This window comes from Phascolarctos cinereus, unplaced genomic scaffold (assembly GCF_003287225.1).
Source record: "Phascolarctos cinereus isolate Bilbo 61053 unplaced genomic scaffold, phaCin_HiC Scaffold_1;HRSCAF=81, whole genome shotgun sequence".
NCBI lineage: Eukaryota > Metazoa > Chordata > Mammalia > Diprotodontia > Phascolarctidae > Phascolarctos > Phascolarctos cinereus.
In genome coordinates this window covers 14,661,253-14,686,021 of record NW_027555514.1, presented here as the reverse complement: position 1 = coordinate 14,686,021, position 24,769 = coordinate 14,661,253, and the positions used below count along the sequence as shown (strand labels likewise).

The following is a 24,769-nucleotide window of genomic DNA, read 5'->3' as shown; positions in this document are numbered from 1 at the left end:
TGTACACTATCTGAACCAGAGATTCTATTGAAAGGTATGTGTCTCGAGGAGATCCACAATATAAAGGTTTCATGTGCATCAATATGTTTATAGTAGCATTTTTTTTGTAGGAACAAAAAACTGGAAAGAGGATGTCCTTTTGGGTGGGGAAAGGCCAAACAAACTGTGGTACATTAATCTATATTGGAGTTCTTATTACCTGAATATCACAAATAAACTATAATGTATAATATAGTTTTATAACTAATAAAACTGTTACCTTGGAGGGCAGGAAAGAACTTCTTGTCTCTGAATTTTTTTTGGACTAGCTCCAAATGTTTTCAGCAAGGCCACAGAGCCTGATGCTGAGAGCCTACTCCACCTACTCCTACTCTCCAAGTCCATGAAGGAAAGGGTTAATGGGCAGCCACAGAGGAAAAATATGCCCATCTTGAGACTAAAGTCTTTCACTCAAGGTGGAGTCTTCGGTCAATGACAAAAGGCCCCTAGACTCAGGGATGCTGGAGGTGGCTGGGTAAAATTAGGCCTAATGAACAGCAGCATGCAAATAGGCCATTTCCCAGTAGTTAAAGATCAGCTAAAACAGCAAAGGGTCAAAGGGAACACCAGGGACTGGCTGGAGGTAATTACTAATTAAGAATCACAGCTAAGGTAATAAATCATAAAAGGCTCTTCATTGCCCCACCCTTTAAAGTACTCAGTTTTAAGGACGGTCCCTGGAAGCCACATCTTGAAGCACCTGGTCAAGGGGCCATCAGGCTCCAGGTCTTGCCAGAGCCTTTTCTGAGCAGTTAATAACTAAACAATGAATGACAGTGAAGGGCATTTCTATCCATCCTCATCTGATCTACCATGGGACATTACCATGAAATGATTTGTAAATCTGGCTTTGGATCAGCCAGAGACATTAGAACCTATTAGCTTCAAGCAATTATTCTGATGCCATGAATCCTCCTCCAGTCACAGATGCTTTCAAGAGTGGCTGACCTACTGATGCCCAGCTCCATGGGCCCCGTTTAGCTGTTTTTGGCAGACAATGCCTACAGTTTTCAGCACTGTTGCCTTTGATGGAGGCTTTTAATTAAATTAACTTTGGGTTGTTTTTATTTTTCCATCTCTCATTATCAGGTAGCTTGCTGTATTAACAAAAATATAGACAGCTGGAAATCACAGAACTCCATACAGTATTAAAGAATAGAAATTAGTTCTGATTTCTTAAAATTAAAAAAAAAATCCCCCAATTAGCTGATGGATACCAGGTTGAAACTTTTGATAGAGCTGCACTCAGGATCAAAGGCTCAAAGGCTCAAGGGTTTTCCTTCATGTGTGTGTGTGAGTAAGAGAGAGAGAGAAAAAAACACACATGTATGTAAAATATGTACACATGCATATTACGCACATGTGTGTATGTTATGTATGTGTGCATGTATAATCAAGTAAAAAACCTCCCTCTCCCAGTAGAGATCAGTACATTCCCTATGACTTACAGTCTTCAATCCTGGGCCCTAAGACGTTGTCTTCATGACTCCGAGATCAGCTCTCTATTCACTATGGCAAGCAGCCTCTCAAAAAGGATGGGGGTGGGGGGAAGGGTTCGGTATGAGTAAGTGGAAGAGAAGTGGCAATGGAGTTCATAACCACAGTATAAAATTTCTAGTCATAAGAGTGAGCCTTTCCTCCCAAATCAGAGCTGTGAGCCAATAGTTGCCCTGCTTCTCAGCAGAGGTGGGGGAACACTGCCTAGAATGTCAAACTTTTTTGACGTGTTGGCTATTTCAGCAGAGCTTTTCCCCCTCTCCTCTCGGCTCTGTGGAATGGGTCTCTGGGAGAAGGGTAGGCAAAACAATAGGAAATGTAAAGAACGTGAGAACGAAAGACAGAAATAAAAATGTATTTCTATAAAAAGGCATGAGCCTTTTGTATCTGATAAAGTATGATCTGCAAGAATCCCATAATTCTCCATTTCAAATAGAAACAGAAAGCCTTCATCAAGGACTGGGAAGAAATCTGATGACTTTAATGGCAAACCTGAAGAACCCAATCCCAGATGGTTAAGGTCCCAGGAATGAATGAATTGAAGACAGTCCCCTAGTAAGTGAAGGACTCCACTGAACTAGACATTAGGTAATCCTTCAGGGGCTACCAGCGTTCCTAATTGATAATTCCCCAGATGAGGTCATACAACTTCATGTAAAGCACTAGTGTAGTTACAATGTATGCTAATGCAGCTCGGTGGCTGTGATGGTGGTGGTGACAGCCCAGTGGAGAAAGCACTAGGCTTGGAGTCAGGAAGACGTCAGTTCAAAACCAGTCTCAGATGCTTACCTGGGTGACCCAGAGGGAGTTACTGAGCTTCTGTCTGCCTCAGTTTCCTCAGCTTTAAAATAGGTCTAATAAAGGCCCCTGCCTCCCCGAGTTGTTGTAACGATCCAATGGGATGGTATTTGTAAAACAGTACAGAGCAGCACTTCAATGTCAAGTCCCCTCTCTCTTCTCATTTGCTTTGCTTGAATATATTGAATTTGTTAAGAGGGAGGGCTTTTCTCTAAAGGAGAGGGAGCAGTGCTAAATAAATTTTTTAAGAGGATCAATTTTTTTTAATTGAAGGAGGCACAAACTACCTCATTCAAGTTAGGCATATTTTTCTTTAAAAAATGATGCCCATGACAGAAGCCCACAGTTTCTCATTTTATCTTCTTTCTTGTTCTTTCCATACTGAATTTCTTCTGTTTGTTGGTGATGGGGTTCATGATAAAAGAGTTCCAAAAATGTGAGCATGGTTGACATTTTTTCCCTTTCATTTCAGGCTTCTCTGTAGCCACCCCCTTGCCCTGCCCCTCTAATGCTCAGGGCCTAGTGGGGGGTTGGTGCTAGAAGGAAGAATGGGGAAGACGAAAACTGGCAATCCCTGGGATCTTCAACAGGCCTGTGTCTTCCCCGGGGAGATAGACGGGCCCACGCTCCTTTTTCTTTCCTGAATTCTGCTCATTAGCAGACCATGCAAAGGTCTTTGCCTCTGCTATTCATGTCACTTTGGATTCAGGTATCAACAATCCTCCCTGTAGATTTCCAGACTTAACATCTACACAGTAACTGGAGGGAGGGGAGGCGGAGAAGAAGACCACTGAGCAGACAATTCCGAGGGGAAAATCCAGCAGGCTTCAGAAAAATAACTATCATCTGAACAAAGGCAGCATTTCCACTCAATACAGTAACAGAATAACCACTTGCTTCCCTCTCAGTACATTCCACTGTCCCACTGACTTTCACACAGTAATTAAAATAGAATTTTTTCCTTCCTGTCACTGCTGATGGGCAAGGAAACTTTACTATATTCTTCTAAAAAGAAATCTCTGGATGTTAGCTTAAGGATTATTGGCCTGATTCCAGATAATTCAATTAAGGAAATGCTCCCTATAATTTCTTTAGTTGGAAATAGTCACTCCCATCCTTGGCTGGTATGGTACAGGCATTCCTAAAATGGCTGTCATCCCCGAATCCAGAACGTTTCTGGGGCAGCACTCACACAAATAGAAAGCGGCAGAGTCTAACCAACTGACCAAACCTTCTGTTTATTATATTATATTAATTATATCATATTATTATATATTACAACACATCTGGTGTTCTGTAAAAGAAAGCCCGTCAGAGAACATGGACTCAAATTTTGCCTCAGATGCCTACTGTGACTCTGGGCAAATCTTAATCTCGCTGGGCCTCAGTTTCCTCTATAAAATAAGATGGTCTGAGGTCCTTTCTGGCTTTAGATCCATGATCTTATGATACCTAGAGATAATTTGTGCTTTGGAAAATTCTCTTCAGTGATCTGTTGTGAGACCAGCTTTTTCATTACTGAAGAGAGGAACCCTGGATGAATTTAACCACTGACATGTCAAGAAACCACACTCAAATAACAAAACAGGGTAAAAATAAAAACTTTCAGGATTTAGGTATTCAAAAATTGAAGTAACCAAGGTGGATGCTTTGGACCAGCACAAAAGGATTCAGTCCTCTGTGCTGCAAGGGAAGTGGGACTAAGGCTGAGCGTCCGTGGGGACTCAGTCTATACCTGCCCTTCCCAGTGATCAGAGGCTCAGTGAGGAGTTTCTTCCTTCCATGGATGGAGAGAACTTGGGGCCTAATGGTACGGGGGGGGGGAAATTCCATTCCTCTTACAAACTGCCAAGGAAAACACTATCTCAGGAAGCCTTTGGAAATGTTCCCTCACAACCCTGGGTCTGTGAATGATGGGTATTTCCTTCCAATTGAGTGAAAACATGGGGAAAACCACACAATTCAAAGTTCATCCCATCAAACACATTTCTAGCCCTCCTGTCATATTCTTGAAAGATCAATTCTCAATTCTACAGCTTTCCACTCTCCCCCTGTCCTCTGATGGCAGGCCAGCCTTGTGCTAAGTGCATTGTGGCCTGAGATAAAGCTAGATTTGGGTTCTTCATGCCAGTGAACCAGGTTTGGATAACTTGAGATAACTTTTCTGGCCCTTCACATTCTCATCTGAAGAAGGAAGTTTCTCTCTGGTTCCTTCAGTGCTATCCTAATTTTTACTAAATGTTCTCTCCACCTGAAATCAGCTGTCAGCAGAGTCCTTGGCCTTTTGGTTCCTAATAAAGAGAAGCTTCACTGATAAGCCTTCTAATCCTACAGGGATGCAATTATTTCCAATAGCTTTATCCACACTGAAATTGACACAATGGATACTAGTGGTCTGAAGAAATAGATATACAAGACCAGTGGACTACTTCTTTTTTTCTCTAAACTCCTCATTACTACTAAAAACCCCTCCAAATCTCATGTATCATTTTTCTTCACAAGTAATGTCCCCAAATGAATATGTCTAAAGTTTCTTTTGAGCATGTACAGGCAGTGCGAATGTTAACTAGCTGTGTGCTCTGGAGGGGCTGGGGGAAGAACACTGAGCAGTCACGGTGTCAATTCTGCAGGATCTGAGGAGGTGGACTGCCTAGTGCTGAAGGTGCTGAACACGTCACTGACAGAAGAAACCCACTTTGTTCCTCATGCTGGAGGTCACAAAGAGAAAGAATAATTGGGAAATCTCCTACCTATTAACTGATCTCTATGGGAGAGAGTAGTGGGGGAGGGGAAGGGAAGGAAAAACGTCTGGTTTACCAAGTGGTAATTAGTTACCGGCTGTTAATGAGGTCGGACTGACTGTAACCATGGCACCAGAGAAATGCTCTGGATGGATACTGACCAGCTGATGGCCTCATCAAGAGGGTTCAAAAGGGGGAATCTAATGGTCTCCCACACAGCCATTCCCTCTCACTGCTTTATAAATTTTGGACCAGGGATGGGGAACTTGCAGCCTCGAGGCCACATGTAACCTCGAGGCCAGAGGTTCCCCAGCTCTGTTTTGCTCAAACACAGCTGTAAGTACAGATGAAAACCATGGACAAGTGTGGAAATATCACTGAAGAAAAGGAGCAAGACTTTGAGAAATCATTCATTCATTTACTCAAATAATGCCCAGAGATGTCTGCTCTGCGCCAAGGCTCTGGGCTGGACCCTGGGTGAAAGGGAAAAGAATTCAGTTACCTTTGGATTGAAATATCTACAGGACTGTGGTTGGGATCCTCCAAACAGGGCAATCCGATACTCATGTTTTTTCCTTCGAGGCCGTGTGCCTTCTACCAATTCTTCTCTATCCTCTGGGGAAAGCAGATGGTACCTCATTCCACCTAGAGAAAGATGACTATTTACTGCTAAGAACTTCAGATGTCTGAACCCTTTGAAAACCTACCATTGTAGCTACAATACTACATTTCCTCACATAACTTCTTAAGAGTTTTCCTCTAAAACTGAAGAAGGGGACAGGGAAGAAGGGAAGCGGGAGAAGGAATGCAACTGAATTATGGGCTGCCACCACCCTCGGAACATCTTTCACTCTGAATCACAGACTCTGAGTTGGAGGATGCCTCGGGGCCCTCTAGTCCAGGTCACGATCAGACTGCCCTCTCCGATATCCCTAACAAGTGGGCCTCCTGCCCTCGCATGAAGACCCCTGAACGGGAGGTGAGGCGTGTGGCGGTGGCCTGTTGCCTCCCCAGCCTGCAGCCCACTCCACTCTGGACAGTTCTGATCATTAAAACCTAACCTTGCCTCACTGAAGCTTCTCCCCATCCTGTCCTTTACAACAGTCCTTCAAATCACATGCCTCTGAGCCTTCTCTGGCCCAACAAACGTCATTCCTTTAACTGATCCTTAGATAACATGGCCTTTTCCATTTGTTTCCTACAATGTTCTGAAGACTGCCAAAAGTGGTTAAGTAATGCTAGGTCATTGCTTTAAGAATCTGACGATGTAGTCAGGCCTGGTGACCGGGAGAGACAGCAAGATATTCTTAGTATCTCACTACTGCTCAGTGCTAAAAGAAATTAATTCAAGCTATTAATGAAAGGTCAAATGGCGAAGCCTAAGCTTACATACTTTGGCCCCACAATGAGAAATGAGGGCTCACCAGAAAAGACCCTGATGTTGGGAAAGATTGAAGGCAAAAGGAGAAGGGGAGGGCAGAGGATGAGATGGACAGTGTCATGGAAACAATGAACATGAGCTTGGACAGACTTTGAGAGAGAGTGGGAAACAGAGGGGTCTGGCTGCTGGAGTCAAAGGGGTCATGAAGAGTCAGACACGACTGAATAACTGAACACCACCAATGTTCATCTCTGACTTCTGATGTCTGTGGCGCTATTTCGACAAGACTGCACCTTGCTTTTTTTAATTCATCTTATGACATCCAAATTCTGTACATTGTTTTGAAGCTCATTTATCAGTCTACATTGGTCTCTTTAGATTACTCCCTCCTTTTCTTATTGGAATTGTTTCTTTGTGTCATCATAATTTCATCCTCAAGAGCTTCCTACTCTTTCCTGGGCTGAGTTGCTCCACCTAAGCTTTCTGTGAAGCCTCTGACACCTTGGCTACACAGCACACTCTTCCTGGCTTTGTCCTTCTCTCTAACAAATTCCAACACTGAATGTTCACTTTCCCCCAGGTTTCCACCGTGTCTACCCCCAGCATCAAGTACCTCTTGATTGTCAGGAATCCAACCCAGAAGAGCAGCGCCAGAGCTGGTTCCTCTATTGCAGGTACTCTCCTTTAGGCTCAGCTGCCATGCCAGGCTTGAGATCTGCTGCCCGAAGCCTCCATTTACCCTTTCTATCCAGGTGGCTTTTAGCTTATTCTGAGAAGGACAGCCTCTCTGTTTCCGCCACTGTTGATCTTCACCCAAATGCTCTCCACCAGATTTCCCCCCCGGAGCATATCCCCACATACAGTGTGACTCCTCACTGCCGTCTTGTCTGTTCCTCGAGCCGTCTGCAAGTAACGGGTCCCAACCTGCCGAGTTTCAGTGACGCTCCTGACAGCGCCAGACTGGCCTCCTTGCCATGCTCTGTGCTTGCTGCCTCACTGCTTCGGTCTCAATAAAGGGCTGGATGTACATGAGCAAGGCTGGCATCACTGTACCCCTGGCCTATGGGGAATGGGGAGGAGCACACAAATGAGGAGGCAGAGGGCAGGCACAGAAGACTGCTGGCTCATTCCTCTCGGCACCCTGCTCCAGTCAGTGGCACACAGCAGCTCACACCCTCGTTGGCAGCCTTGGAAGGGGAGAGATCATTCAGGCAAAATATTGCTCTTGATTCTCTCAAAATGATAGAAGGGAGCGAAAAAAGTAAGTCAGTAACAGAAGTTCCAAGGTGGAAGGGACTCCAAGGTTCATCTAGTACAAACTCTTCATCTGATTACACGAGCAAACAGGTGCAGAGATGAAGTCATTAGCCAAAAAATCACAAAGTGGCAAGTTAGGTAAGCTGGAAAGGTAGGAGTTGAACTCAAGTCTTCTGATGATTTCAAATCTGGCCCTCCTTTCACTGTATTATGGTGCCTTCCAGTAGAAGGAATTTTAAAATGATCCAAACAAAAACGGATTATTGATACAGTGTATTTGAAGCTGTTGAATACAATGGCTTCAACTCCTGATCTTAACCCTTTCAGATAAACATCTCCTAATCAAAGCTGAAGACACATTAGTGAAGAGTATAATCATCCAAATACCCGAAAAAGACTCCTCTAAAAAGGTCCACCTTCCACTGCTAATGGGATTCATTTAATTTGGTAAATTCAACAATACTCTGTTCTAAGTGAGCCAGCCTCAGGGAAATGTTAGTGGTACCACTTGAGTGCCAAGAAATGCTATCCAATGCCTCTTCTAACCCAGAAACCCTTGGAGACATGACCAAGTGTCTAACCTCGATGTTCTGTACACAGTCTCTCGTTGGCACTCAGATCAGTGGTACAAAACTGCCCGCTGATACCTATTTAAGGAAAAACCAAAGACCCCCTCAAGTAATCCATTGGCCACAGTGTGCTTACAGTACACATTTGTTGACTGAACTGACAAGTCACGTCATCAAAAAGTATTTTGAGCAAAAGAATAACAAACAGGCTCATCTCTTGGACGCTTTGAAGGTTATAGAGGCTAAAGAATTCTTTGGGCCACAAGTGGTATTGAATGAACGGCGCAGTTCTACGTGAAGTTATCACTCTATCTATCAGAGTGGAAGTTCTTTGAGAGTGGGGATTACTGCATGCACTGTATTTCTAGCCTCGACACCTAGCACAGTCTCTGACATCATGAATCAGGGGCAGAGAACCTGTGGCCTGGAGGCCACATGTGGTCTGAAGGCCACAGCTTCCCTACTCCTGGTAGATGCTTAATAAATGTTTCTTGAGTGATTGACATATAATGCAAACTTCAAAATTCTGGAGCCACCAATGAGCCAATAGTCTGCCCATTTCCTTAGACAGATAGAAAAAATGAAGTGTTATAAAGACCGTAAGGGTGAAACCTTTATTGAAGAGGGCTTTAGAGTGTTACACAATGGTCTGCTTATGTGGACTATTTATTACTTGGCTTATTTCTTAGTATAAGAAAATTCTAGGACTATACAACAAAAATATCTCTCTTTGGGAAGAACAGGGAAAAACTATCTCTCATAAAAGAGAAGGGGAAGGAAAAGCATATACAGTGTAAAAGAAAATGGGAGGGGAGTGGCAGGCAACTTTTGAACTTCACTCTCATTGGAATTGGTTGGAAGAGAAAAGAATACACACACACACACACCCTTCAGCTGGGTATAGAAATCTATCTTACCCCACAGGGAGGGAGGGGAGGGAGGTGATAAGAGAAAGTGAGGGAGGGGATAATAAAAGAGAGCAGATTAAAAGAGTCACAGGACTCTTAAAACAGACTTTTGAGGAGGAACAGGGTAAAAAGAGAGAGAAAGATAAACATACAAAAATAGGACTGAGGGAAATACACAGTAATTATAACTGTGAATACGAATGGGATGAACTCACCCATAAAAGAGAAGTGGATAGCAGAGTGGATGAGAAACCAGAATCCAACAATATATTGTTTATAAGAGACACACTTGAAACAGAAAGACACACATACAGTGTTAAAATAAGGGGCTGGAGTAGAATCTATTAGGCTTTAGCTGAAGTGAAAAAAGCAGGTGTGGCAATCAGACAAAGCAAAAGAAAAAATAGACCTAATTAAAAGAGATAATAGAGGAAACTACATTTTGCTAAAAGGTACAATGGACAATGAAGTAATATTAAAAAAATTTATAGCAAGTTTCTCTGCTAAAGATCTCATTTCTTAAATATATAGAGAATTGAGTCTAATTTATAAAAATTGGAGACATTGTCTAATTGATAAATGGTCAAAGAATGTAAACTGGCAAAAGAAGAATTCAAAGATATCTACAGTCATACGAAAAAATGCTCTAAATCACTATAGATTAGAGAAAGGCAAATTAAAACAACTCTGAGGTACCACCTCATACCTATCAGATTGGCTTAAATGACAGAAAAAGAAAATGATAACTGCTGGATGTGGAAAAGCAGATATAGTAATGCACTGTTGGTGGAGCTGTGAACTGATTCAACTGATAACGGAGAACAACTTCGAACTATGCCCAAAGGCAGGGGTGGGGAACTTGAGGCCTCCAGGCCCACTTAGAAGGTTCCCGAACTCTGCCCAAAAGGTTATAAAACCGTGCATACCTTTTGACCCAGCAATGCCACTACTTGGTCTGTATTCCAAAGAGATTAAAGAAAAATGAAAATGATTTATATATACAAAAATATTTACAGCAGCTTTTTTTGTGTGTGTGGTGGAAAAGAATCTGAAATTGAGGAGATGCCCATCAGTTAGGGAATGGCTAAACAAGTTATGGCATATGATGGGGATGGAATACTATTGTGCTCTAAGAAATGATGAGCGGGATGCTTTCAGAAAAAACCTGGGAAGACCTATATGAACTGATGCAGAATGAACTGAACAGAATCAGGAGAGCATTGTGCACAAGTAACAGCAATACTGCGATGATGATCAACTGTGACAGACTTAGTTACTCTGATCAAGACAATAATCCAAGATAATTCTGGACTTGTGATGAAAAGTACTATCCACCTCCAGAGAAAGAACTGATGATCTCTTAATGGAAACTGAATTTTTTCACTTTCAAAGAAAGAAGGAAAAGATCTCTCCCTGAAGTCAGCTTCAGTGAATAATAAGATCTGATCTGTTAAAAACAATAGCTCCTTTGGTACCCCTGCTATTTGTAGGCTGATCAGAGAAACAGGAAGAGGCACTGATTTTTACCAAGAAGTGTTACAGTCACGCAATGGAAGCTGCTTTCACCGCACGGACTTGCCATATACAGATTGGAGACAAGTTCTCTCCGAGGACCTTAAAAGGAACCAGAGCCAGCGTGTGGACACAGAGCCACAGTGATGAACAGCATAATTCCGTGGCAATCTTATCTCTTTGTTCCATATCGTAATGCACTTTTCCAAGTCAAGGAGCCAGAAAGGAGCCTGTATTTTTGCCATCAGTGGGCCTATTTCCTTCTACACATGCCAAATGTTGGGCTGTAAGAGTCACTACTTCAGTGTCTGGCCCTACAGCCCGGTGCTTCCTGCTAAGGCCTCACACTGACTCATTGATCTGGGCTGGTGCCCAGGGCATTTCTGTACCCTGGGTTCTTGCCTTCTCTGTTCCTGGAGATGGGGCACCATGAAAGAACCCCCATGACGCTGGAGCAATGAAAGGCTCCTTTACACATCTTTGGGGGCAGCTAGATGGTACAGTGGACAGAGTGCTGCGCCTGGAGTCAGGAAGACTCCTCTTCCAGAGTTCAAATCAGCCTCAGACACTTACTAGCTATGTGACCCTGGACAAGTCACTTAACCCTGTTTGCCTCAGTTTCCTCATTTGTAAAATGAGCTGGAGAAGGAAATGGCAAACCACTCCTGTATCTTTGCCAAGAAAACCCCAGATGAGGTCATGAAGAGTTGGGCACGACTGAAATGGCTGAACAACGAAGTCACGTCTTCAGTCTCTACTCCCAGCTCAGTGTTAGGTGAATCGCCAACAGTCGTCGTTCTGTGCAGACATTCCCATGGGTCCATTTATTAACTTTCCTTCTCTTTCTGTACCCCCTCCTCTGACTGCCTCATCTCCCCCCTCCAATCATCACCATAATGGGAGTGATCCCCCCAAACCCAACTTCTCCGTGCAGCTCCAGATTTTCCTCTGGCTGTGGCCTTTCTCTAGCCAGGTGTCTTACACATAGCCCAAGCACAGTGTGTCCAAAACGAGGACGGCTTCCTCTGTTCTCCTCACTTCCTTAGTCACGTGACCATGCTACCATACTCTTGCTTGTGGTCCACCAGGCTCTGCAGTCTCTTACTCCTTCTCCTCCACCTCCTCCTCCTCCTCCAACACCTTTCAATTCTGTCTTCTTTCCTCTCACCCTGTTATCGGCCTAGTTCAAACTCCCACTGCCGCTCCAATGTTCTTGACTACAATCCATCCTGCACACTCTTTACCAGACAGGCATATCTGAAACACAGCTCTGATCAAAACGTCCCCTTGTACAAAGACCTGCAGTGGCCACCGCCATTAAAGAAGCAAGTCTTGCTTCCTGAGTCTGGGGCCCAGGCCCTTCAAAGCTTCCTAGCCTGAGCTCTTCCTAACCTTCTACACACAACCTACCTCATAGGCCAACTGGACCATTCTCTGCCCCGTACTTTCCCAATCTCCATGCCTTTGATCACTCTATCCCCTCTGTCTGAGATGGCCTTTCCTAATAGCTGCTCTGCTGACCTAATCTTGACCCATCTTTCAAGGCCCTTCTCAAATTCCACCTCCCTCAGTGACATCCTCTGCTCCCACTAGCCAAGAGCAATCTTCCCCTCCTTTGACCTCACCAAGCACTTTCACATTCCACTGTGCATTAGACTCATTATGTGCATATACGAGCTATTTCTCTCCACTGGATTGTAAGCTCCTTGAGGAAGGCACTGGGTTGACCTCCAGCAAATGTTTAACGAACAGAGAAGAACAAGTTGGTTATATGGCTTAGCTTATAGATAGACATGAAGGCAACTTACTTACTTATCACCATTTTAAGGCACTCGGGATTGTCCTGAATTAGTGGTTCGGCTTGCACTGTTTTACTTAAGAAATTCTTTGATATGAGAGGAAATCTGACTTTAGCAAGGATGTCAACCATGAATGACTGCCGGTTGGGTTCATCATATTTCAGCCACCTGACTGCAGCATCATAGACCTGAAGCCACAAAAGAACAATGATAAAGCACTGTCAAAGTCCTGCCGGGGCAACACTACTTCTCACTGGCCCCCACCAGCACACACAGGAGGCTCGGGAGTGAGAGAGGACCTAGAGCACACACGTGGCATCTCCATATTTTAGATAATTTTATATACACTCATAAGATACTGATCACTAAAAGTAAATCTAGTCTTGTCCTGAAAGAAGAAGACCGGTGTCATCAAATCATGAAATCGTTCTGCATATCCACCAGAACCTCAGCTCCTCCTGCTCGGCCCTCCTTGGAAGTTGCTGTTTTTAAGGTCACGGTGCCACCAACAACACTTAGCCTCTCTGGAGTTCAGCTTTCTCATCTGTAAAATGGGGACAATAATTCCTAGAGTCTCCCCTTCTAGGGATACTGTCAGGATCAAATGGAAATGTACACAAAGCGTTTTGTAAATCTTCAAGTGTGAAATAAATGTCAGCTACAATGATGATCACAATGACTTTTACATCTAACTACACATCTCATCTTTAAGGACATTGTCTCTCAAGGTCCCTGTAAGCCTATGAAATACAATCACATACTGATCTCCAAACCAAAGGTCACTTATTATGACTTGATGAGTCATTTTAAAAAATAATGAGAATAACCTTTATGTGCTCTTCCTTAAACAAAAACCAAGAGGCAAAAATTCGACTTAATGAAAAACTTCAGTTGAAGGTGTCACTTCATAGGATGTATACATTTTTAATCTTCAGCACAGCTGCTTTAAACAGAGCTCTCTTAGTGCATTTAGAATATTTGCATCACAAAAAGATCAATGTGCACCCAGCCTTTTCACAACAATTCTATTACATAAAGCAAGGGCACCTGTGCATATTTGACACTTCAATCCAAAGGGTGCAGTGCCATCATGAGCTGGGAAAAAATCTAGGGCCCATGAGCACAGTTAGTTCTGCTCCCAATATAAAGCAAGTAACACTGCTTTATATTGGGAAACCACTCCCCAGGGCATCTCCCATATAAATGTATGCTCTGGGTTCCCAAGGACAAGCAGACAGAGAAAAGCGCTGAGATGCACAAAACAGAGCATCATCTTCGCATGTGCACATCCCAGCCTGGGCACTGACTAGTCCTGTGTCCCTAGGAAAGTCATTCTCCTCCTCTGGGCCTCATTTTCCTCAAGTACAAAGTGAAATAACACTATTTACATTTTCACCTAGGATTGCTGGGAGAAAAGTACTTTGTAAACCTCAAAGTTTCTAGGTGTAATTTTAGTATTTGTATGGTGCTTCAAGGCTGGCAAAGCACTGCACATATCCTTTCTCTTTTGAGCCTCACAACAGGCCTGGGAGGTAGGTGCTATTATTATAATACCCATTTTATAGAAGAATAAACTGAAGATAGGAATGGTTAAGTGACTTGTCTAGGATCACACATCTTACTAAATGTCTGATGCTGGATCTGAACCCAAGTTTTACTGACTCCAAGTTCATTGCTTTATCCACCATTCCACCAAGCTGCTCTGGGAAAAAGAGCAGCTTTATTTACAATTCTGTACCAAATAGCCTCTAATTAGGCCTTCTTCTAGTCAATCTCAGGTCTTTAACACTCATTTCTCCCACCATTTCTCATGCCTTTGGAATATCTTCTGTTTATGACCACTGCAACACAGAACCAACCTTTCCTGATCTCTCCTTTTCCATATGCTCATCTTATCCACATTTTGAGATTTAATAAATGCTTTGATGGGGAACTGGTGATTAAGGCCTCACAACTGATGCAGCAATTTTCAGCATACAGGAAGGACCCTCTCTCCTCCCTCCAAGTGATGTCAGAATCTCACCTGATCCTCTGCTCTCACGGTCAAAGTGTCCTGGTTCAGAAGGTGGGTTACACGTTTGACATCAAGTTGCAGGAACTCATCCGTTTTGTAAACTTCAGTGAAATGCTGATGAATGAAGTCATCGGCTGTGGCCTTCAGTTCAGGGCAGTCAAGGCACTCTGCTAGAACACTTATACCTACACACAGCAGGAAAATGAAAAAGATAAAGCAAAACAACCAGTGAGCTACATTCAGAAACACTGAAAACACAGAGAAATAGCAACTGTGGCTTAAGGAAAATTAGGCCAGTGTAAATCAATTTCAAAGATTCAATTTTTCAAAACAAAAAAGGGGGGGTCAAGCTTCTTTTAAGTTGTTATAAGCTCACACTAAAAAACAAACGAATAAAATTTGGATTCAAACAGACACAAATAGATCCTAAGTTTAATTCTAGTAGTAACACACATCCAGAAGATGAGTGGGAAAGGTATGATTCCTAACAGTTAACTTTGTTATTAATACCTCTAAGAAAAGATTTAATAAATAAGAAAAAAACCCTCTTATTTTTAAAGATTGTTTTCAAATCAAAAAGTATTTATTAATCCATCAACAAGAACATATTATGTATCAGATACTGTGCTAAGTTCTGAGGACAGGAAGAAAAAGCAAAAATAGCCCCTACCCTCAAAGAGATTACATTCTAATGGGGGAGACTTTAGTTGAAATGAAATAGATTTAATGTAGCCATGGCATCCCTGTCTCCCATGCTACCTATTGATAACTGAGAATGGATTACAACAGAAAACGACATACTATGTGCTTCTCGGCTCAATTTACATGCAGTGTGGTGGCCTCTGCCAATATTTTAGCAATGAATGAGCACCGGTGTCTAAAAACATACCATTGATGGGAGAAAACACTGGAGGGGCTCTGGGGGAGCAGCGGGAAGGGGAATATGAATATGAATAAATATATGAAGGTAAATGTAAGGGACAAACAGAAGCACTTTTCTTTCGGTGAAAAGGGGGCCTCCTGGTTATACAATAAAAGTATTGCTTGCATAAAGGTAGCCACATCCACTGATGCAGTCAAGGACTGATGTTGTTGTCAGCATGGGAGAGCCCTGTACCTAGCATATCACACACACACACACACACACACACACACACACACACACACACACACACACACACTTCAAAACTGAATGGTACAAAATGATAAAGAACAAGTCTGATTGAAAGAAATGATGTGAGATGTCCCTTGGCAGGGGTGGGCGGTCCACAGGTGTGGTACATTGCATCTATTTTCAGACTTTTACAATGTATTGATCAGCTGTAATGAGCTTTTTCTCTTCTTTTTTATTTTTAAAATATTATTTGTTACAAGGTGTAGCTCTGGGAGGGAAAAGGAGAGAGATTCTAGGGAAAAAATTGGTGATATTTAAAAAAAAAACCAAAAATGTCAATTTTTTTTTTGAGTAGGCAATGGGATTAAGTGACTTGCCCATGGTCACACAGCCAGTAAGTGTTATGTGTCTGAGGCCAGATTTGAACTCAGGGCTCCTGACTCCAGGGCCAGTGCTCTATCCACTGCACCACCTAGCTGACCCCAAAAATGTCTATTGAAAAAACAAAGTAGGTACCACATTACACCTATCAGATTGGCCAACATGACAAAACAGGAAAATGATAAATGTTGGAGAAGATGTTGGAAAATTGGAACACTAATGTATTGTTGGTGGAGTTGTGAAAGGATCCAATCATTTTGGAGAACAATTTAGAACTATGCCCAAAGGGCTATAAAAACGTGCATACCCTTTGACCTAGCAATACCACTTCTAGGTCTGTATCCCAAAGAGATCATACAAATGGGAAAAGGACGCACATGTACAAAAATATTCATAGCAGCTCTTTTTGTCCTGGCAAAGAATTGGAAATTGAGTGGATGCCCATCAACTAGGGAATGGCTGAACAAGTTGTGGTATATGAATATAACAGAATACTATTGTGCTATAAGAAATGATGAGCAAACGGACTTCAAAAAACCTGGAAAGACTTGTATGGACTGATGCTGAATGAAATGAGCAGAACCAGGAGAATGTTGTACACAATAACAGCCACATTGTGGGATGACTAACTTTGATAGACTTAGCCCTTCTCAGCAATGCAACGATCTAAGACATCTCCAAAACTCTCATAATGGAAAATGCTATCCACATTCATAGAAAGAACTATGGAGTTTGAATGCAGACTGAAGCATACCATTTGCTTTTTTTTTTCTTCTGTTCTGTTTCCTTTTTCTTGTGGCTCCACCTATTGCTTCTAATTCTTCCTTACAACATGACTAATGTGAAAATATGTTTAACACGAATGCATATGTATAGCCTACATCACATTGTATGCTGTCTTGAGGAAGGAGGTGGGGAGAGAGGGGGAGAAAAATTTAAAACTCAAAAGCTTATGGAAACGATTGTTGATAACTCAAAATAAATTAATAAATAAATGAATGTATAAAAGAAATGAATACTGCAGATGAGGTCTCACTAGGGCAGAGGATGGTAGGATTCCACTCTACTTAATTCTGGACATTATATTTTTATTAATGAAAGCTAAGATTGCAATAGCTTTTTTGGTACCATATCATTCTGTTAGATTATGTTGTATTTGCAACACCCTAAAACTAAAACTGTTGTGTGTTTTAGTGTTCTTGACACTTTTTTCATGGTTCCTCTTACTCTTCTGTACTCGTCCTCCATTACCTGTCTTTGTTTCCATCTTTGGTACATGTCTCTTAAATACTGTGGTTGGTTGACGAACTCCTTGTATAGAAACGCAGGCAAAGGTAAGTATTTTTTCAGTTAGGTATCCTTTTCCTTCCTCATTAGAATGGCTTGTGTTTGAATCTCAGCGACTCACTTTTTTCTATTTTAGAAATAGGAGTTGCCTTGGCTATGTGAATTCCACATTCAGGTCCCTTACAACCATTATATTTTATTAAAAATTTAAAAAAAGAAAAAAACAGAAAAAAACTAAGTATCTACTTTGGGCAAGGTACTGCCGAGAATGTTCACTAAGAGCTACACACCTTAAAGCAAGAACGTGAAATTATAAGACCACAGCTCTCGAGCTGCAAGGAAGGAAATAAGTATTTATTGAGAACTTCTTACATACCAGGCGATGAGCTGAACCCAGAAGGGGACTGACAAACCACTCACTTCAATTTCCTCATCCGACACATAAGTAAAATGGGGCCCAGTTCCATAGTAACTTGCCCAAAGTTCCACAGAGAGTACCAGGGGCAAGATTTGAACCCACATCCTCTGCCCCTGGAGTCCATGCTCTTTTTGTTCTAACATGCTGCCTCCAAATAGTTCTAGTACAAAATTAGCCTGCGTTATAGTGCCTGATAGTTGCAGATGGTGAAGACAAATTCAGTGTTGTTAAAAACCCTTGCAAGGAACTGTGAGGTCTTCTTGCCCTGAGGGCCATCCCCAAGTTCCTGCTGCTATCAGCTGGTCAAGGCCCTTCTCTTTTCTGAGGCTCATTCCGTTTCTTCATTGGTAAAAGGAGGGAAGTGGTCCATACAGGCTTTAGGATCCTAGTGTTCTAAGACTCTTGAAATTCAGATTCTATAGATGCTCACTCTGCACAAAAACTAAAGCCCTGTGCATTAGGGCCCAGTGAACCATCACCACTCACTCAGGCAAAGAGAAAGAATATATTCCTTACAAAGCTCTCAAGCAAACATTTCAAATAGTAAAAAGAGCACCATATTTTGTCTTTCTTTTTTTTTTTTGGCTGTCAAAGACTTTTGATCCTTATGAAATCCAGGAATCTCTTCCACTATCCTCTGGCTTGGCTCCTGGATGTAAAGGTAACACAGATAAGTCATGTTCAGATTTGTCCAGGATTCTACTTTAGCCAGATGTTTCTGGCCTCTTAGCATGGCTGTCTCTGCCACATTGCAAAACTGCCCTTCTATGTTTTAGGGCCTGAGCAGTGCCAGACATTTGAATGCTCAAGGACATGTAGCTGAGAAGTGGGAGAAAGAAGGAGTCTGAGTTAGGTACAAGGAGCCTTACTAGGTCTGGCAGTACATCCAAAAAAAAAAAAGTGATCTCTTTAAATGAATTCAGCTCATGAAGTCATTCAGACTATTTATGTCAGAAAATCAACCTGAATTTGAGATTCCTTATCTTAACATTTCAAGCCCTCTACAAGTTGGCTGTTGCTATCTTTCTGGTCTTATTTCATATTATTCCCCTTCACAAATTCTCTGTTCTCATTTTCCTGGGCTTCTCATTTATAAAGCCCTGCTCCCTTTAAAGCACAGCTCAGTTACTGCTTCTTTCACAGCTATTAGCATTTTCTCCCTCTTGAAATTACTTTAGGGGCAGCTAGGTGGCACAGTCGATAGAGCACTGGCCCTGAAGTCAGCAGGACCTGAGTTCAAATCCGACCTCAGACCAAACACTTGACACCAGCTGTGTGACTGGAGGCAAGTTACTTAACCCCAACTGCCTAAAAAAAAAATTACATTACAGTAACGCCAGCTTCAGGAGCCTTACCTACTGAGAGTTACTGTGCTTTTAAGAGGCAATAGGACCTTGGAGTTACAGTTTATCATTCTTTGTGGAGAAAGTTTTTACTTTCTTTCTGTTAAGTTATCTGTCATGGCTTCAGAGAGACTGATTACCCCTGTCTTAGGTACCTTTTTCCTGAGAGAACTATTTTAACTCTATCCCAGAGGGAAAATTAAGAGAATACTTGGAAAAAGACTTTAACTGGTCTCCTGCGAGAACTAAATGGTGGGACTGTGTTTCCAGAATTGAGAGGTCAGCAGTTGCAATGATGGCTAAAGTTGGTTGTGACCTTTCTCACAGATGATATTTTGTAAATACTTATTTGAGTCTTGTTGTATTGTTTGTTACACTGCTGATACATTGTATGGCCAGGGGATTTAGAGTAGAGTAGAAAGAGTGGTGATCACCAACATATGAAGGTCATAGACACTGAACCCTACTACACATGGGTACTGTTAGTAGGGATTATGAATATTTTTTCTTTTCCACAGGTATTTTCCTTTATATCAACCAACTACATCTATCTGTCTATCTGTCTATCTATCTATCTATCTATCTATCTATCTATCTATCTGACGTATCTATCTTATCTAGATATCTGATTACCGTATCTATCTATCTGGCTGTCTTATCTATCTAACTACCTTATCTATCTATCTGACTGTTATCTATCTTATTTATCTATCATCTATCTGTCTTATCTATCATTTATCTGACTACCTTATCTATCTATTTGACTGTCTTCTATCTATCTATCTGACTTATCTATCTTATCTAGCTATCTGATTACCTCATCTATCTATCTATCTATCTATCTATCTATCTATCTATCTATCTGACTTATCTAGATATCTGATTACCGTATCTATCTATCTATCTATCTGGCTGTCTTATCTATCTATCTGACTGTTATCTATCTATCTTATTTATCTGTCATCTATCTGTCTTGTCTATCATTTATCTGACTACCTTATCTATTTGACTGTCTTCTATCTATCTATCTATCTTATCTAGCTATCTGATTACCTCATCTGTCTATCTATCTATCATCTATCTGGCTGTCTTATCTATCTATCTATCTATCTATCTATATCTATCTATCTATCTATCTATCTATTTATAGTCTATCTGGCTGTCGTATCTGACTGTCTTATCCATCTATCTGACTACCTTATCTATCTATCTATCTATCTATCTATCTATCTATCTATCTATCTATCTGGCTGTCTTATCTGACTACCTTATCTATCTATCTATCTGACTGTTATCTATCTTATTTATCTATCATCTGACTGTCTTATCTATCTATCATCTATCTGTCTTATCTATCATTTATCTGACTACCTTATCTATTTGACTGTCTTCTATCTATCTATCTATCCATCTATCTATCTATCTATCTATCTATCTATCTATCATTTATTTATTTTCTTGTGTTCCTGTTGCATCTCAGTAGAAGATAAGCTTCTCAAGACTACAGACAGTTTTATTTCTGTCTTTGAGTCTCTAGCATCTTGTACACAGTAGGTACTTAATCAATGTTTGCTAAGTTGATTACCAGAATATTAAAAATGAAAAGAAGCTTCCCTAATCTTTTAGATGAAGAGACTAGGGACAGGTTCCGCAGCTAATTGCCCACAGAGGCGCTACCAGAACACAGAGCTGCTCATCTTTCCTTTGTACAGCTTTTTTTTTTCGATCATAATGCTTGTGTGCCCTTTATACCTCCTGGGTTGTAGTGAGGATACAAAGAGATAACAAGGGCTAACAGAATGTGAGCTGCGATTATTCTACTACCCCCTCATCATTTCTTCCCTCCCACCGTCAGTCTGACATTGCCTGTTAAAAAAGGACTCATTAGGGGCCCCAAGACACAGAATGCGGTGCCAGGCCCCCTGTAATGTCATCTTCGTTACAGAGCCCAGGGAAATCTTGGTGTTGACTAACCTGTTGACGGAAATTGTGACTGAGTGCCAAGAGATACTTTTGAGGAACATACACTATTACCCCACGGAAGGCTCCTGGTCGACATTCTAAAAGCAGTACATTTCAGAACGATTTGTTTCCCTGCACTAATTGGGCTCCTGTGCTTACAGAAAGTCTTAAGTTTTATATGGCCCTTCAAAAACATGTCATCGGATGAAACTTTAGAGCAAAAAGGGAACTCCAAAGCCATCTGAGTCTGACCTCCTCATTCTCCAGATGAGGAAAACGAGGGAGGCACAATGACATGGAATGATTTGTCCAGGTCATACAGCCAGGAAGTTGCAGATTCAAGATTTGGACCCAGGTCTGCTACCTATAAATTCACTCTTTCCACTTCACCAGATAATAAAAATAACAGTCAGGGGACATGAATCAAATTCATCTGGCCCTGAAAAAGAACTGACTTCTAACAGGGTCCCACTTCCTTACCAAGACAGTTGGAAGCATCAACTTGTTCTTTTAAAAAATCCACACACATCTTCTTCACAGGCTCAATCTGATACTGGTTTGCAGCATCCAACAGAGACTGCACATTGTTACTGTTCACGGAGATCCTGCAGACACAACACACAAAGGTAACACTGGATTTCCACAAGCCACTTGCCTCGTTTAAGTGTCTTCCCCGTGGAGTCTTCAGCTCAAACCAACATTTCAATTACTGACCATGGATTGAGCTTCGCTTTCTTTGGGCACCTACAACATTGGAGGCCTTCTCTCAAAAAAGCCCAGTTCAGTCTTTCTGGAGCAAAAAGGCATTCCACTGTCCCCTCCTTCCACTAGCCAACCCAGACCAGGATGGCAGCTCCTCTTGGTGCACTGCCTATGGGAATGTGTTAGAACTAAGTCTAGGAAGTACCTCAGCCATAATCCAGTGTGTAGGCCAGAGCACTTAAACAGAGGTCACAGAGTTCTCGTGAAATGGCACCCCTTCCCTTCTTCACTTACCGGGCAGTGTAAGCAAACTCCACCAGCTGCTCAATGATGTCCGGCTCAGCATCTTTGAGCTCGACTTCAAAAGACTTTGATTCCAGCATGTTGGCTAAAGTTAGGAGAAGGGACAAGTAGCTTGAGCTTGACCCAGGCCCAGCTCATAAAGACCTTGTGCACGTGTTCAGTGAACAATGAGGACATTCCAGGAGGTAGTTAATGTAGAAAAAAATGCAACCTACTCACTTCCCCAAAGGCGGTTACCCCAAACAGTAATAACAGGGAGACTCATAGCCATCATGTAGCTAGTGTTTTAAGGCTTACAAGGGTCTTTATGCATATTATCACAGGAGAGTCTCCACTAAGTAAAAATGCTTTCTACGCAGGAGAGATCTGTGTGCAACATCTTTTGGCTTCCAGGTTACTTACAAGTACCTTTGAAAGAGAGAGTAAATATTCCCTCTAAAATTGGCTCATTCGGCTTCCACTATTCCTCAGCTATCTTTTAAGTATCACCCTTGTGAACTGCAGTAGGACAAGTGAGTTTGGAATGGTTTAAAGGTCTACAAATTTAATTCTTGGTTCAAGACACCACTCAGGTCAGAGTGGCATTTCTCCTTTCCCCCCTCTCTACTAGCTCTCAAAAGGACAATCTCAGGAGAGACCCCAGCAGGTCCCCAAGTCTACAGCAAGGACTGAGTCCACCTCCAAAGCATTCTTAATAACAATAAAGGTATCTGGCCTAATGGCACGACAGCTAGGGATTCCATGATGAATTACCACCAAGGCCAAGATGTTATCCCAAGCATCTCCACAACATCACCTTTACTTCGTAGTGACCTTTATATAAAGGGGGCCAAGAAAAGGGGAGATTTTTTTACTTCCAATACTTACTCGTAAACATTAAGTTAAAAAAGTGACTGGCTGCGGCAAGAACAACTCGATGAGCAGGGATTTTTCTCTCCTGGACCATGAGAATCACATCACACAGAGTTTTCTATTTAAAGAGAAAGATCATATTCTTTTTTTTTAAATTTTAAAAATTGTTTATTCTGAACCTAAAGATCAAATAAAATGAGTATTTCCATATGCAAAATAGAAAAGGATAATACATGAAACTGCACATCTCTATTATGCCCAGCTGGCTTTTCCTTTGAGTCAAACGACAAATTGAACATGTAACTCGTAACATGTAACATCCTGCTTATGTGGGATTCTTTCTGATCTTTCTGGTAGGATTTTCTGTGCATTTAAAAAATGCTTCAATGATTCTCTTTTCCTTTTTGGTACCCCTATCGTTAACTTCTTCTCTGTCCTAACATCCCTACCCCCTGCAAAAGGAAAAAAAAAAAGGTAAATAAAACCCTTGTAACAAACATGCGTCATGGAGCACAGCCAATTCCCACATTGGCCACGTCCAAAAATGTCTGTCTCCTTCTCCACCTCATGTCCATTGCCTCGGTCTGGAGGGGGTTTCCATGATTCCTTATTGCTCCTCTGCAATTCAGCACGTTCATTTTAAAAATGACATCTAAAGTCTGATTGTGCAAAGCAGGTAAACCGCAGTTTACAATGTGCTTTGGGATCAGGACAACACGTATCATTGTGGTGATATCTTAGAAAAACATTTACAGAGCCCTTACAAATGCCCTGAGGGGTGGGGTTATTTCCCCATTTGCCACATCACCTCCTGCCCAAGAAGCTTCAATGGCTCACTAGTGCCTCTAGGATAAAATCCAAGTATCTCTGACACTTACCAGACTGATTATACAATATTCCCCTTCCTACTTCTGATCAGCCACATTGGCTTACTCATTGTGTCCCTTACACAACTTTCAATCTCCCATTTCCCAGCCCCTAGTGGAACGTAAGGTCCCTGAGGACTGGGGCTGTCATTTTTGTCTTTGTATGCCCAGTGTATAGGACAGCGCCTGCCACATGACAGAAGCTTAATAAGTCCTTGCTGAATTGAAATGAACCAATGAAACAAACGTCATATTTATGATTTTCTTTAATAATGAATTTTAAAAGACAAGCTCCTATCCCAGGGACAATGTTTAGATATCAACCCATATGACTGGAGCTGAAAACATCCTCCTTCCTCACAATTAGTCAGTCACCAAGTCCCGGCTGATTCTTCCTTCAGTGTTCTCACATCTTTTCTAATCCCACCATGACCGTATCTCTGCTCTGTATCATCATCTGATGTCTAGACTTTCAGCTGGCCTCTCCACCAAGCCTGACTAATGTCTCTAAGCTGTCTCTCAGCATGCCCCTCCCTCCTTAAAAAACCCCCACTGGCTCCCTGCTCCAAGAAAACCCAATCCCAAAGTCCTTTCTCCAGGGCCTGTGTGTTCGACAGTGAACACTTCATTCTGGCTGACGGGTGCTCATTATCCTCCCGATCACACATCGATACCTCGTCTCTGCCTTAGCTCATGCCATCCAGATCTTCTCTATGGCACTACTTTTTTGCCCATTTCATAGAATCATAGACTTTGCCAGTTGGAAGGTAGATCAGTGGTCCAACCGATCTGGTCCAAACAACAAGCCAGAGGAATCCCCACGAGAACATACCCAACACGTGTCTGTCCAACAGGGACCCTGCAACCTCGAGGCCACATGTGATCTTCTAGGTCCTTGGGTGCAGCCTTTTGACAAGTCCACGTTTCACAGAACAAATTCTTTTATTAAGGGGATTTGTTCTGTGAAGTTTGGATTCCGTCAAAGAGCCACACTTGAGGACCTAGAGGGCCACATGTGGCCTCAAA

General features: G+C 42.0%; 1 protein-coding gene across 1 annotated transcript in view; it reads right to left on the bottom strand.

The window, feature by feature from the left end:
• The window catches only part of KLHL7 (kelch like family member 7), a 50,835-nt gene that overhangs the window by 12,743 nt on the left and 13,323 nt on the right, over positions 1-24,769 (bottom strand). The window contains 6 exon segments of the mRNA XM_078150801.1: positions 5,578-5,720; positions 12,515-12,689; positions 14,525-14,700; positions 21,501-21,625; positions 22,017-22,110; positions 22,893-22,995. Of these exon segments, the coding sequence (XP_078006927.1) occupies positions 5,578-5,720; positions 12,515-12,689; positions 14,525-14,700; positions 21,501-21,625; positions 22,017-22,110; positions 22,893-22,995 (816 nt within the window).